Below are 16,309 nucleotides of genomic sequence, written 5' to 3'. Positions count from 1 at the left end.
CCCCCAACCCCCCCCCCTCACCCCCACCCCCCCAACCCCCCCCTCACCCCCACCCCCCCAACCCCCCCCCTCACCCCCACCCCCCAATCCCCCCTCACCCCCACCCCCCCAACCCCCCCTCACCCCCACCCCCCGGCTAACCAATTCACCGCCCAAACCTCAACAGGAGAAGTTGCATTTACCAAACCCCAGGATGTCCCAAAGTGCTTCGCAGCCAATCAAGTGACGGCTTGAAGTGCCGTAAGTGCACACAGCAATGAGTTAAAATGACCAGACAATTGGTTTTTAGGTGTTGGGTAAGCGATAAACAGTGCCCCAGGAGAACTCCCCTGTTCTTTAAAACATCACTCAAACCGCTGAGGGGTCCGTTGAGACTTTCCCGGGGGGCTCCGCGACCAGACCTCGGTTCATTTCAAGCCGACGGCGCTTTCTAAAAAGCGCCACTGGATGATTGTCAAGGCCTGGGCCCGCCTCCTCGCAGAGGCCCAGAGCTCGCGCACTCCCTTTGCAACCGGCGGTCCCTGCCGCTGGGGCTGATGCCTCTCGCTGGTGCCACTGCACCCCCACCCCCACCCCGCCCCGTGCCGTCCTCCCGACACACGATCAGAGTGTCCATGGAGCCCTTCAAACAAGCTCCTCGATGTGTTCACACAAACACGCGCGGCGCCGCGGTTACAGAACGCGCCGGTGGGACAGTATTGGCAGTGAGTCGTGCTTCCCGGCGGGTACATGGGAGCACGGGCCCTCGCTCGCCTTGCCCAGCCTACTGACTGCTTTCAAAATCACTCCACTTTAAGTGGCCAATAGAAACATAGAAAATAGGTGCAGGAGCAGGCCATTCGGCCCTTCGAGCCTGCACCACCATTCAATATGATCATGGCTGATCATTCACCTCAGTACCCCATTCCTGCTTTCTCTCCATACCCCTTGATCCCTTTAGCCGTAAGGGCCACATCTAACTCCCTTTTGAATATATCTAACGAACTGGCCTCAACAACTTTCTGTGGTAGAGAATTCCACAGGTTCACCACTCTCTGAGTGAAGAAGTTTCTCCTCATCTTGGTCCTAAATGGCTTACCCCTTATCCTTAGACTGTGACCCCCTGGTTCTGGACTTCCCCAACATCTTCCTGCATCTAACCTGTCCAATCCTGTCAGAATTTGATATCTTTCTTTGAGATCCCCTCTCATTCTTCTAAATTCCAGTGAATATAAGCCTAGTCGATTCAGTCTTTCTTCATATGTCAGTCCTGCCATCCCGGGAATCAGTCTGGTGAACCTTCGCTGCACTCCCTCAATAGCAAGAATGTCCTTCCTCAGATTAGGAGACCAAAACTGAACACAATATTCCAGGTGAGGTCTCACCAAGGCCCTGTAAAACTGCAGTAAGACCTCCCTGCCCCTGTACTCAAATCCCCTCGCTATGAAGGCCAACATGCCATTTGCCTTCTTCACCGCCTGCTGTACCTGCATGTCAACTTTCAATGACTGATGTACCATGACACCCAGGTCTCGTTGCACCTCCTCTTTTCCTAATCTGCCACCATTCAGATAATATTCTGCCTTTCTGTTTTTGCCACCAGAGTGGATAACCTCGCATTTATCCACATTATACTGCATCTGCCATGCATTTGCCCACTCACCTAACCTTTCCAAGTCACCCTGCAGCCTCTTAGCGCCCTCCTCACAGCTCACACTGCCACCCAGCTTAGTGTCATCTGCAAACGTGGAGATATTACACTCAATTCCTTCGTCCAAATCATTGATGTATATTGTAAATAGCTGGGGTCCCAGCACTGAACCCTGCGGCACTCCGCTAGTCACTACCTGCCATTCTGAAAAGGACCCGTTTATCTCACTGATACCCATCAGTAAACGCCCGTTTTCTTAAAAGCATTATTAAAACACTCTTTACCTGCAGCATATTCCGACTATTATAATCGAGATGGGAGGGGGTTCCGTGATTACTAATCCATTTGAAAAGGGGTCCTTCAACCAAAACTGCTTTAAATAGCACCGTCTGATCTTTTACATCCTCCTGAGAGGAAAGACAGGCCTCTCTTCCCCTCCCCGAAGGACTTTAGATAACAAAAGAACATAAGAATTAGGAGCAGGAAGAGGCCACACGGCCCCTTGAGTCTGCTCCGCCATTCCATATCATGGCTGCCCCCCCCCCGGTTATCAAAATCCACGATAAGGCCTTGGATGTGGATCATTTTCCATACCTCGGGAGCCTACTGTCAACAAGGGCAGACATCGACAACGAGGTCCAACACCGCCTCCAGTGCGCCAGTGCAGCCTTCGGTCGCCTGAGGGAGAGAGTGTTGGAAGACCAGGATCTCAAACCCGGCACCAAGCTCATGGTCTACAGAGCAGTGGTGATACCCGCCCTCCAATATGCCTCAGAGACATGGACTATGTACAGCAGGTACCTCAAAGTACTGGAGGAGTATCACCAACGCTGCCTCCGCAGGATCCTGCAAATCCTCTGGGAGGGTAGGCGCTCAGGCCAATATCCTCAGCGTCGAAGCACTGACCACACTCGACCAGCTCCGTTGGGCGGGCTACGTTGTCCGCATGCCCGACATGAGACTTCCCCAAAGCAAGCGCTCTACTCCGACACGGCAAACGAGCCCCAGGTGGGCAGAGGAAACGCTTCAAGGACACCATCAGAGCCTCCTTGAAAAAATGCAACATCCCCACCGACACCTGGGAGGCCCTGGGCCAAAGACCAGTCCGCCCCAAGTGGAGGAAGTGCATCCGGGAGGGCGCTGAGCACCTCGAGTCTCGTCGCCGAGAGCGTGCAGAAAGCAAGCGCAGGCAGCGGAAGGAGCGTGCGGCAAACCAGTCCCACCCTCCCTTTCCCTCAACCACTGTCTGTCCCACCTGTGACAGAGACTGTAATTCCCATATTGGACTGTTCAGTCACCTGAGAACTCACTTTTAGAGTGGAAGCAAGTCTTCCTCGATTCCGAGGGACTGCCTCTGATGAAGATCACGGCTGATCTTCGACCTCAACTCCGCTTTCCCGCCCGATCCCCATATCCCTAGATGCCCCTAATATCCAATAATCTATCGATCTCTGTCTTGAATATACTCAATGGCCCAGCTCCCGCAGCTCTCTGGGGCAGAGAATTCCACAGATTCACGGCCCTCTGAGTAAAGAAATTCCCCCTCATCTCTGTTTTAAATGGGCCACCCCTTATTCTGAAACTATGCCTCCTAGTTCTAGATTCCCCCACGGGGGGAAACATCCTCTCTGCATCTACCCTGTCCAGCCCCCCTCAGGATCTTACACATTTCAATAAGACCACCTCTCATCCTTCTGAACGCCAATGCGTACAGGCCCAACCTTTCTTCATAAGACAACCCCTTCATCTCAATCTTCCTTTGATAACGGGAAGCTGGTGCCATTTCTACGCACTGGGTGGCAACAAGTAGGAAATCCAGCCCTTGTTCATTCTCCGTGGCTGATGGGAGCCCTTCTGGACTGGGCCTCATGCGGCTGGGAGTCGAACAGTTCCATCCTCCAGCTACCAGCCGGCCCTCCCCGATCGATCCCTGCTTTTATGTCACTTCCTTCGACCGTCCGCCAATGTCATTCTTCTTTTTATTTTGCCGACAGGTTATTTTTATGGCGATCCGGGGCCAGAGTCACGATATGAACATTGCGCTGGACAATGTCGCCATAACGACGGGGCCTTGCTTTTGTGAGTGAACAATCAAGCCTAAACTAAGGGTGGCAGTGATAAGGAGGGAAATACTGCCCGAATCTCGTTTATTAGAAACATGGGAACAGGAGGAGGCCATTCAGCCCCTCAAGCCTGTTCTGCCATTCAATGAGATCTGGGCTGATCTGTGACCTTATTCATATACCCGCCTTTGGCCCATTGCGTAACAAAAATCTATTAATCTTAGATTTAAGATCAACAATTGACCCAGTATCAATTGCCGTTTGCGGAAGAGAGTTCTAAACTTCTCCCACCCTTTGTGTGTAGAAGTGTTTCCTAATTTGACTCCTGAAAGGTCTAATCTTTAGATTATGCCCCCTAGTCCCAGACTCCCCAACCAGCGGGAATAGTATCTCTCTGTGTACTCTTTCTGTTCCCCGTAATATCCTGAAATTTCGATCAGATCACCCTTTAACCTTCTAAATTATGGGAATATAACACTTGTATAATCTCTCCTCGTAACTGAACACTTGGAGTCCGGGTATCACTCTGGTAACCCTATGCTGCACTCCCTCCGAGACCAATATATCCTCCCTAAGGTGTGGTTCCCAGAACTGCTCACAGTGCTCCAGGTGTGGTCTAACCAGGGCTTTGTACAGCTGCAGCATAACTTCTACCCTCCTTGTATTCTACTCCTCGAGGTATAAAGGCCAGCGTCCCATTAGTCATTGAAGTCGATGGCAATTGCAAAACCGGTTTCGAGAAGGGGTTGCGATCCACAGTGCCAGTTTCACACCCAATTGGAAGATCTAGTCCAGTCTTTCCTCATTCTGTACCGCACAGGTTTTGTAACTGGACTCTGGGGGCTCCGCAAGGAGTTGACGGGGCGGGGGGGGGGAAACACCTCAAGGTTATCGGACGTCTGTACATATTGCTGTGTGCCATGGTTGTTCTTTGGGTATCTGAAGTTAGGGGGGGGGGGGGAGGGGGTGTCGGTGCCGATATTTGGAGGGGCTTCCCGGGGTCTGTCTACATCTCGGGTGGTCCCCCAAGCAGAGAGGTTAGAAAGACCCGGCCGCAGAGACCTAGCGCGGCGCTACCCGATTAATGAGTCGCCAACAGGCCCAGACATGAGGTGAGGAAGACTCCCAGCGTTGGGAACTGTGGGTCCAAAGTAGATCCGTTCCTCCCCAGCACGCTACACTCACCACACATCGCGACTTAAACCTCCCCTTATCCGGTACCCTCGGGACCAGGCCTGTGTCGGATAAGGGATTTTTTTCCGGACGAGGGGTGGTCACGTTAAAGTGGATGGTACAGGTACTGAGCTAGGGGCTGGCTGGCTTAGGGCTTGGAGTGCAGCAGAGAGATCGGGGGCGGGGGGTGGGCGGGGGCGGTGGATGGTGGGGTCAGGCCAGCGATTGCGGGAGTCGGCAACGAGGAACGGACTTCAATTTGTTCATGTCGGAGTTCTGCGCATGTGTCACCCAGTGACGAGGGATGGTTCCGGTTAAGGGAATTCTGGATAAGGGAGTTCTGGATTAGGGAGTTCTGGATAAGGGAATTCTGGATAAGGGAGTTCTGGATTAGGGAGTTCTGGATAAGGGAATTCTGGATAAGGGAGGTTCAACCTGTCATCATCATCACAGGCGGTCCCTCGAACGAGGATGACTTGCTTCCACACGAGTTCACAGGTGTTTCAATGAAGGACCCGATGTTCCAGGTCCTGAACTCCAGTTGAGGGGGTAGAAGATGCCTGTGGGTGGATTTTTTTAACGTGGGGTGGCCGTTGCACACCAGCCACCACACGGGCTTGACAGAGCTGGGTCTTGGTCCAGTGGCAAAGGTTAACCAGGACGACTGGAGACCAGCTCTGCTGCACGGACCTAGTGCGCACACATATCGCACAGTGTGGGCTGGGCCCGTGCTGCCCCTGGGCCCCTCGCCTCACCTGGGCCCCGTACCCTCACTCACCGCACCCCCGCCACGATCTCTCGCCGCTCCTCCGCCACAAACATTTGCCGCATCACCGCCACAAACTCTCGCCGCTCCTCCGTCACAAACTCTCGCCGCTCCTCCGCCCCGATCACTCGTCGCCAGTTCGCCACAACCTTCCCGCTCCTCCGGTGTACCAGGGCCCCGCCGATGCTTCTGCCCACGCTCCAAACAGCGAGCTGGGTCCTGATGACGTCGCCCACCTCAAAGCCATCACACATTCAACCTGTACTCGCATACTGTCTCCCAAATAAACAAAAGTCTTCGAAGAAAATGCAGGGAAAGACTCTCAATTTTTTTTTCATGGGGCCCCAGTGGGTTTTGTTCTCCCGAGTTGCTTGCAGCAGAGGCCTTGTGATTGGGCTTCGGGGAGAGGCAAGGGTTGGCAACCCTGGTTCGGACAAGGGCAGCATTGGCTCACCGTGTTTTATCACCCTCTTCTGCCCAGCTTGTATCCACGGCTGTGATTTCGATCAGTATTCGGACCTGTGTGGATGGACCACGGACACAAATGTAGGTGATGAGCACGAAAGTGGCTGGATACAGGGGATCGGCAATGCAGTCGATTTCACCAAGCCTGGCCGTAAGACAACTTTGTTTTTATTCATTCTCGAATTTTAATGTCCAAATATATAATTCTGTGAAAGAAAGTGAAACACATGCGCACACACAACGTATATTTATATAGAAACATAGAAACATAGAAAATAGGTGCAGGAGTAGGCCATTCGGCCCTTCGAGCCTGCACCACCATTCAATAAGATCATGGCTGATCATTCACCTCAGTACCCCATTCCTGCTTTCTCTCCATACCCCTTGATCCCTTTAGCTGTAAGGGTCACATCTAACTCTCTCGAATATATCCAATGAACTGGCATCAACAACTCTCTGCGGTAGGGATTTCCACAGGTTCACAACTCTCTGAGTGAAGAAGTTTCTCCTCATCTCGGTCCTAAATGTCTTACCCCTTATCCTTACACTATGTCCCCCCGGTTCTGGACTTCCCCAACTTCGGGAACAATCTTCCTGCATCTAACCTGTCCAGTCCCATCAGAATCTTATATGTTTCTATGAGATTCCCCTCTCATTCTTCTAAACTCCAGTGAATACAGGCCCAGTCGATCCAGTCTCTCCTCATATGTCAGTCCTGCCATCCCGGGAATCAGTCTGGTGAACCTTCGCTGCACTCCCTCAATAGCAAGAATGTCCTTCCTCAGATTAGGAGACCAAAACTGAACACAATATTCTGGGGTGAGGCCTCACCAAAGCCCTGTACAACTGCAGTAAGATGTCCCTGCTCCTTTACTCAAATCCCCTAGCTATGAAGGCCAACATACCATTTGCCTTCTTCACTGCCTGCTGTACCTGCATGTTAACTTTCAATGACTGATGTATCATGACACCCAGGCCTCGTTGCACCTCCCCTTTTCCTAATCTGCCGCCATTCAGATAATATTCTGCCTTCCTGTTTTTGCCACCAAAGTGGATAACCTCACATTTATCTACATTATACTGCATCTGCCATGCATTTGCCCACTCACCTAACCTGTCCAAGTCACCCTGCAGCCTCTTAGCATCCTCCTCACAGCTCACACCGCCACCCAGCTTAGTGTCATCTGCAAACTTGGAGATATTACATTCAATTCCTTCATCTAAATCATTACCCAGCACTGAGCCCTGCGGCACCCCACAGTCATTGCCTGCCATTCTGAAAAGGACCCGTTTATCCCGACTCTCTGCTTCCTGTCTGCCAACCAGTTCTCTATCCACATCAGTACATGTACTTTGATTTTGCACACCAATCTCTTGTGTTGGACCTTGTCAAAAGCCTTTTGAAATTCCAAATACACCACATCCACTGGTTCTCCCTTGTCCACTCTACCAGTTACATCCACAAAAAATTCCAGATTTGTCAAGCATGATTTCCCCTTCATAAATCCATGCTGACTTGGATAGAGCACCTTTAATGTAGTGAAATGTCCCAAAGTGCTTCACAGGAATATTATGAGACAAAATATTTGCCACCGAACCGCATAAGAATTAGGGTTTGGTCAAAGAGGTCGGTTTTAAGGAGCGACTTAAAAGAGGAAAGAGAGGTAGAGGGTCTTGGGGAGGGAGTTCCAGAGCTTGGGGCCCAGGCAACAGAAGGCATGGCCGCCAACGGTTGAGCGATTATAATCAGGGATGGTCAGGTGGGCAGAATTAGAGGAGCGCAGACATCTCGGGGGGTTGTGGGGCTGGAAGAGATTACAGAGATAGGGAGGGGGCGAGGGCCATGGAGGGATTTGTAAACATGGATGAGAATTTTGAAATCGAGGCGTTGCTTAACCGGGAGCCAATGTCGGTCAGTGAGCACAGGGGGTGATGGGTGAGTGGGTCTCAGTGCGAGTTAGGACATGGGGCAGCGAGCACAGGGGGTGATGGGTGAGTGGGACTCGGTGCGAGTTAGGACACGGGGCAGCGAGCACAGGGGGCGATGGGTGAGTGGGACTCGGTGCGAGTTAGGACAAGGGGCAGCGAGCACAGGGGGTGATGGGTGAGCGGGACTCGATGCGAGTTAGGACACGGGGGCAGCGAGCACAGGGGGTGATGGGTGAGTGGGACTCGGTGCAAGTTAGGACACGGGGCAGCGAGCACGGGGGGTGATGGGTGAGCGGGACTCGGTGCGAGTTAGGACACGGGGCAGCGAGCACAGCGGGTGATGGGTGAGTGGGGCTCGATGCGAGTTAGGACACGGGGCAGCGAGCACAGGGGGTGATGGGTGAGCGGGACTCGGTGCGAGTTAGGACACGGGGCAGCGAGCACAGCGGGTGATGGGTGAGCGGGACTCGGTGTGAGTTAGGACACGGGGCAGTGAGCACAGGGGGTGATGGGTGAGCGGGACTCGGTGCGAGTTAGGACACGGGGCAGCGAGCACAGGGGGGTGATTGGTGAGCGGGACTCGGTGCGAGTTAGGACACGGGGCAGCCGAGTTTTGTATCACCTCTAGTTTACGTAGGGTAGAATGTGGGAGGCCAGCCAGGAGTGTGTTGCAATAGTCAACTCTGGAGGTAACAAAGGCACGGATGAGGGCTTCAGCAGCGGATGAGCTGAGGCAGGGGCGGAGACGGGCGATGTTACGGAGGTGGAAATAGGCGGGTTTAGTTATGCTGCGGATATGTGGTCGGAAGCTCATTTCAGGGTCAAATATGACCCCAAGGTTGTGAACAGTCTGGTTCAGCCTCAGACAGGAGTTGGGGAGAGGGATGGAGTCAGTGGCTGGGGAACGGAGCTTGTGGCGGGGACCGAAAACAATGGCTTCGGTTTTCCCAATATTCAATTGGAGAACATTTCTGCTCCATCCAGAACTGGATGTGGGACAAGCAGTCTGACAATTTAGAAAAAGACTTACATTTATATAGCGCCTTTCACGACCACCGGACATCTAAAAGCGCTTTACTGCCAATAAAATGCTTTTGGAGTGTAGTCACTGTTGTAATGGAGACCGTGGAGGGGTCGAGAGAATGAGATGCACACACATGCACGCACACACACATGCGCTCACACGCACACACATACGCACACGTGCACGCACACATATGCACACATGCACACACACATGCACGCACACACACATGCGCTCACATGCACACACATCCGCACACGTGCACGCACACATATGCACACGTGCACGCACACACATGCACGCACACACACATGCGCTCACACGCACACACATACGCACACATATGCACACATGCGCGCACACACATGCACGCACACACACATGCGCTCACACGCACACACATACGCACACATGCACGCACACGCACATGCACGCACACACATGCACACACACGCGCACATACGCACTCGCACATATACGCACACATGTGCACGCACACACTCATGCTCACACGCGCTCACACAGGTACACACGCGCTCACACACGCATAATGAAAACACACGCACAATTCAAACACACGCACAACCACATGTGTACGTACACATGCACACACTCGCACATGCACGTAGGCACACACACACACACACACACAGTACACAAATGTGTGCACACCCACATGTGCCGACACGTAAACAGATACACATGCGCAGAGAGAGAGCTAATCATTTGTAAAGTAATGGGCAGAGCTGTGATACCCTTTATTAGACGCGATCTGAAATCTATCCATCCTGTTCCAGTTGGTAGTTACATGATGCTTGAGTCACAGAACATCAAACCAGGACAGAGGTTCCACTTGAAGAGTCCATCAATCAACTTATCCCAATGCCTTTCTCTGACTTTCTACTATTACCTGTACGGGAACGCGAAAACCATGGCAATAAACGTCCTCGCAGAGCGACAAGGCAAGTCGGGACCTTCCAGTCCCATTGCTTCAGACGCTGAACTTTCCCTCCAACTTGTGCACGACTTTACCTCATCTTTTCACACCCCTCGCGCCTTTTCTCTCTCTCCCTATCTTTCCCCAGTTCTCTTTCCCCATTCCCTCCCTCTCTCTCTCCATCTCCAACTCCCCCTCTCGCCATCCCTTGCCCTCTCCCCCTCCTTCCCTCTCTCCCTCCCTCATTTCCTCCATCTCTCTCTCCCTCCCTCACTCCCTCCCACGCTCTCGCTCCCTCCCTCGCTCCATCTCTCTCTCTCCCTTGCTCTTCCCCCATCTTTCTCTCCCTCCCTCGCTCCCTCCCACACTTCCTCCATCTCTCTCTCCCTCCCTCGCTCCCTCCCACGCTCTCGCTCTCTCCCTCCCTCTTCCCCCAACTTTCTCTCTCCCCCTCGCTCTTCCCCATCTTTCTCTCCCTCTCACTTTCTCTCCCTATCGCTCTATCTCCCTCCCTCGTCTCTCTCCCTTTCCCTTGCTCTCCTACTCTCTCTTCCCCCTAGTTCACTATCCCTATCTCTCCCTCTTCCATTCTCTCCATCATCCTCCCTTACTTTCTCTCTCCGCCCTCAATCTCCATCTCTGTCCCTCCCTCATCTCGCTCCCTCCCTCTTTCTCTCCCTCCTTCCTTCCCTCTCTCCCTCCTTCCTTCCTTCTCTCCCTCCTTCCTTCCCTCTCTCCCTCCTTCCTTCCCTCTCTCCCCCTCGCTCTCCTTCTCTCGCACTCTCCCTCCCTCCCTTCCCCTTCTCACTGACACACTCCAGTAAGACCCCTCCGTTGGCAGCCTATTGACACGTTCTTGTTTGACACAGGATCTATTAGGAGCCAACTCTGGAGCATTATGGGCGACCATGGGCCGAAGTGGAACAAGGTCGAGGTTGTTCACTGTGGAACTTGGCCGATTCGGGTAAGTGGATGAAGATTATCGCTCCGGTAATCCTGAGGTGGTCCCAGTGCAGGTGCTGGGGGTCCTTGTGCATGAAACTCTTTTGGGGTCCTTGTGCATGAATCCCCCCCAAAAAAAGTTAGTTTGCAGGTGCAGCAGGTAATCAGGAAGGCGAATGGAATGTTGGCCTTCATTGCGAGAGGGATGGAGTACAAAAGCAGGGAGGTCCTGCTGCAACTGTACAGGGTATTGGTGAGGCCGCACCTGGAGTACTGCGTGCAGTTTTGGTCTCCTTACTTAAGGAAGGATATACTGGCTTTGGAGGGGGTACAGAGACGATTCACTAGGCTGATTCCGGAGATGAGGGGGTTACCTTATGATGATAGATTGAGTAGACTGGGTCTTTACTCCTTGGAGTTCAGAAGGATGAGGGGTGATCGTATAGAAACATTTAAAATAATGAAAGGGATAGACAAGATAGAGGCAGAGAGGTTGTTTCCACTGGTCGGGGAGACTAGAACTAGGGGGCACAGCCTCAAAATACGGGGGGAGAAAATTTAAAACCGAGTTGAGAAGGAATTTCTTCTCCCAGAGGGTTGTGAATCTGTGGAATTCTCTGCCCAAGGAAGCAGTTGAGGCTAGCTCATTTGCATGTATTCAAATCACAGATTGATAGATTTTTAACCAATAAGGGAATTAAGGGTTACGGGGAGCGGGCGGGTAAGTGGAGCTGAGTCCACGACCAGATCAGCCATGATCTTATTGAATGGCGGAGCAGGCTCGAGGGGATAGATGGCCTACTCCTGTTCCTAATTCTTATGTTCTTATGGATAACAAGCGTTAGTTAGGGAGGCTCTGGCGGCCTTAAGCTCATTGAGACAAAGTGTTAAGGTAGTCAACAGCTCAGTGTCACTCTAAGGCCCAATTCTTTCCAAGCCAACCGAGGTCTTGCCTGCAGCTTTTATCTCATTCGATCCTTTTCCAGTTTGTTATAGAAGGCGTTCAAGGAGAGATCCCGGCCTCCGATATTGCCGTGGACAAAGTCTGCATCGTTGCCTGCAGCGGTAAGAGCTGAGTTCATTTCTCTAATCTCTCCCCACGCGGCTCGAGTCAGAAAACGCACGCACTACAGACCCGGAAGGTTCCGGGCTTTGCACTCCGATCTGCGCTGATTTCAGCTGAGAGGGCCTCTACCCCCTCAGCACTCCTGAGCGAGAGGGATTGGGGGAGGAGGGGGGTAGGGTGAGGGGAATCAGTTTGATCCTCCCCACTCGCCTTTGCAATCAGGTGTAAGTGGGCTTTGAAAAAAAGGCAGCGGGATCGGGCCTCGAAATGACAGCATCACAATGCCGAACACCAGGCCGCAAGTCCCACTTGAAGCCAGCTCACATCGACGATGAAATCCTGTTAATGTAACACTGATGGGAAGGGCCCACACACTCCATTTTCACCTCCAGACCCTAACGACGGGCAAAGAGGAGGTTTGTAACCCACAGCTACAGGCCCCATCAGTGTCCAATTCCGGGCCCCGCACTTTAGGAAGGATGTGAAGGCCTTAGAGAGGGTGCGGAGGAGATCGACGAGGGTGGCTCCAGGGATGAGGGACTTCGGTTACGTGGATAGACTGGAGAAGCCGGGGTTGTTCTCCTCGGAGCAGAGAAGGTTGAGAGGAGATTTGATCGAGGTGTTCAAAATCAGGAGGGGTCTGGACAGGGTAGACCGAGAGAGGAACTGTTCCCATTGGCGGAAGGGTCGGGAACCAGAGGGACACAGATTTAAGGCGATTGGCAGAAGGACCAAAGGCGACACGAGGATAAACCTTTTTACGCAGTGAGTGGTTAGGATCTGGAATGCGCTGCCTGAGAGGGCGGTGGAGGCAGACTCAATCGCGGCTTTCAAAAGGGAGTTGGATAAGTAGCTGAAGGAAATAAATTAGCAGGGCTCCGGGGAAAGGGCGGGGGGGAGTGGGACTGGCTGAGGTGCCCTTGCAGAGAGCCGGCACAGGCCGAATGGCCTCCTTCCATGCTGCAACCGTTCTGTGATTTTATGAAACAGATGAGGCACTTGGTGCACTGTTTTTAAGAAAAATTAATAATCTTTTCTTTTGTCAAACAGGCAGTCCAACTCCAACGTTCAGCTCACCGACCACCACCCCAAATGTGACTACAGCTGTCCTAACCACCGCTGGCAGTACTGGCCTCACACCACCAGCAACAACCATTACCGGTGACCCACAGAGCACGAGCACAGACACCCCGCCGACAGAAACCCCCACCCAAACCGCAACAACCGGAACCGCCCCACCCGCAACCACCCACCGTACGTCAGCGGGTAAGGCAGTTACCAAATGTCCCGTCACTGTCAGCCCGTCGTGACTCCTTCCGAGAGTCTCCAGCCTGCAACATGCCGCAGGGCACCTGAAACGTTAGATTCACTTCATCCAAGCCCCCTCCATTCGACAAGGGCCTGCAGCTGACTAAAGTCTAGTTGTGGGTTTAAGCGCGTGGCGGCTCACCATCATCGTAGGCAGTCCTTCGGAATCCAGCAAGACTTGCTTCCACCCTTAGAAACATAGAAACATAGAAACTAGGTGCAGGAGCAGGCCATTCGGCCCTTCGAGCCTGCACCGCCATTCAATACGATCATGGCTGATCACTCACCTCAGTACCCCATTCCTGCTTTCTCTCCATACCCCTTGATCCCTTTGGCCGTAAGGGCCACATCTAACTCCCTTTTGAATATATCTAACGCACTGGCCCCAACAACTTTCTGCGGTAGAGAATTCCACAGGTTCACCACTCTCTGAGTGAAGAAGTTTCTCCTCATCTCGGTCCCAAATGGCTTACCCTTTAGTGTCATCTGCAAACTTGGAGATATTACATTCAATTCCTTCGTCTAAATCATGAATGTATATTGTAAAACAGCTGGTGTCCCAGCACTGAACCTTGTGGTACCCCACTAGTCACTGCCTGCCATTTTGAAATTTAGAATGCGTTCTCAGGTGACTGAACAGTCCAATACGAGAGCCACAGTCTCTGTCACAGGTGGGACAGACAGTGGTTGCGGGAAAGGGGTGGGTGGGACTGGTTTGCCGCACGCTCCTTCCGCTACCTGCGCTTGCTTTCTGCACGCTCTCGGCGACGAGACTCGAGGTGCTCAGCGCCCCTCCCGGATGCACTTCCTCCACTTAGGGCGGACTGGTCTTTGGCCCAGGGTACTCCCAGGTGTCGGTGGGGGATGTTGCACTTTATCAGGGAGGCTTTGAGGGTGGTCCCTTGTAACGTTTCCTCTGCCCACCTTTGGCTCGCTGGCCGTGAAGGAGCTCCGAGTGGAGCGCTTGCTTTGGGAGCCTCGTGTCTGGCAATGCGGACGATGTGGCCCCGCCCAGCGGAGCTGGTCGTGTGTGGTCAGTGCTTCGACGCTGGGGACGTTGGCCTGGTCGAGGACGCTAACGTTGGTGCGTCTGGTGTGGTGTGGTGGATGACTAACATTCCAGTTCCAGTCAAACAAATTGAAAGAATCTAAGAGGTCCGTGCTTCTCAACATAAATGAAGTAGGTTCACCTCCAAGGCGTTTCTCTGATTTAGCTCATAGCATCATATAGCACAGGAGGAGGCCATTGGATCCGTCGTGCCTGTGCCGGCTCTTTGAAAGAACGATCCAATCAGTCCCACTCCCCCCCCTGCTCTTTCCTCACAGCCCTGCCAATTTTTCCCCTCAAGTATTTATCCAGTTCTCCGTTTGAAAGTTATGATTGACTCTGCTCTCACCGCCCTTTCAGGCAGCGCGTTCCCGATCACAACACGTCGGGTAAAAAAAACTGTTTCCTTATGTCTGTGATCCTCTTGCCACTGAAAAAGCTTTCTCCTGATTTACTCTGTCAAAACTCTTCATTTCTTTCTTTCTGGTATGGTACGGATGGGGTTAAAAACCAGGCTACACTTACAGAAACGGTCCAACTCCTTTTGATAAATGACCAACTATTATTATTTGGGACATGTTCCGTGAAGGAGAGGTTATTTCACTCACCTCAAAAATGTTCAAAGTTGTGTTTTTTTTTTAATCCGTTCCTGGGATGTGGGCGTCGCTGGCAAGGTTGGCATTTATTGCCCATCCCTAATTGCCCCTTGAGAAGGTGGTGGTGAGCCGCCTTCTTGAACCGCTGCAGTCCCGTGTGGTGAAGGTGCTCCCACAGTGCTGTTAGGGAGGGAGTTCCAGGATTGTGACCCAGCGACGATGAAGGAACGGCCGATATATTTCCAAGTCGGGATGGTGTGTGACTGGGAGGGGAACGTGGAGGTGGTGGTGTTCCCATGCGCCTGCTGCCCTTGTCCTTCTAGGGGGGTAGAGGTGGCGGGTTTGGGAGGTGCTGCCGAAGAAGCCTTGGCGAGTTGCTGCAGTGCATCTTGTCGATGGTGCACACTGCAGCCAGGGGGCGCCGGTGGTGGAGGGAGTGAGTGTTGAAGGTGGTGGGTAGCGTGCCCATCAAGCGGGCTGCTTTGTCCTGGATGGTGTCGTGCTTCTCGAGTGTTGTTGGAGCTGCACTCATCCAGGCAAGTGGGGAGTGTTCCCTCACACTCCTGACTTGAGCCTTGCAGATGGTGGAAAGGTTTTGGGGAGTCAGGAGGTGAGACACTCGTCGCAGAATACCCAGATTCTGTAAAGCATTAAGTAAATGTAAAAAATGTTAACCCCTCAATATTTGCCCCCTCAATCAAAAACAGATGATCTGGGTCATTATCACATTGCTGTTTGTGGGAGCTTGCTGTGCGCAAATTGGCTGCTGCGTTTCCGATATTACAACAGTGACTACACCTCATTGGACTATTTAGGCCCTTCAAGTGTCCATCGAAAAATACACTTCAATACCTAAAAAGTTGATTAGGTTGGGAGGAAGTCAGCATAGACCTGTTGGGCCAAAATGCCTATTTCTGTGCAATTCTGGGTAACATCAAGAGAAACACTATACATTTTATAGCATCATTAACACAGAAAAAAGTCCTAAAGCGCATCACAGAAGCATAATCACACAAAAAGGAAGACTGAGGGGATCACCCGATAGAGGTCTTTAAAATTATGAAGGATTCGAGAAGGTAGCTATAGATAGAAACATAGAAACATAGAAACATAGAAAATAGGTGCAGGAGTAAGCCATTCGGCCCTTCGAGCCTGCACCGCCATTCAATAAGATCATGGCTGATCATTCACCCTCAGTACCCCACTCCTGCTTCCTCTCCATACCCCCGATCCCTTTAGCCGTAAGGGCCACATCTAACTCCCTTTTGAATATATCTAACGAACTGGCCCCAACAACTTTCTGTGGTAGAGAATTCCACAGGTTCTCAATTCTCTGAGTGAAGAAGTTTCTCCTCATCTCGG

At 52.3% G+C, this 16,309-nt stretch overlaps 1 protein-coding gene across 1 annotated transcript in view; it reads left to right on the top strand.

Annotated features, from left to right (window-relative positions):
- LOC139232819 (zonadhesin-like) overlaps positions 1-16,309 on the top strand; it is a 197,652-nt gene that overhangs the window by 50,977 nt on the left and 130,366 nt on the right. Inside the window, exons 8-13 of the mRNA XM_070863314.1 lie at positions 3,625-3,709; positions 6,114-6,248; positions 9,848-10,013; positions 10,855-10,951; positions 11,916-11,994; positions 13,168-13,261. Of these exons, the coding sequence (XP_070719415.1) occupies positions 3,625-3,709; positions 6,114-6,248; positions 9,848-10,013; positions 10,855-10,951; positions 11,916-11,994; positions 13,168-13,261 (656 nt within the window). The remainder of the gene's footprint in view (positions 1-3,624; positions 3,710-6,113; positions 6,249-9,847; positions 10,014-10,854; positions 10,952-11,915; positions 11,995-13,167; positions 13,262-16,309) is intronic.

Source organism: Pristiophorus japonicus, chromosome 20, assembly GCF_044704955.1.
Source record: "Pristiophorus japonicus isolate sPriJap1 chromosome 20, sPriJap1.hap1, whole genome shotgun sequence".
In the NCBI taxonomy this organism is placed as follows: domain Eukaryota; kingdom Metazoa; phylum Chordata; class Chondrichthyes; family Pristiophoridae; genus Pristiophorus; species Pristiophorus japonicus.
This window is presented reverse-complemented; position numbering and strand designations above follow the sequence as displayed.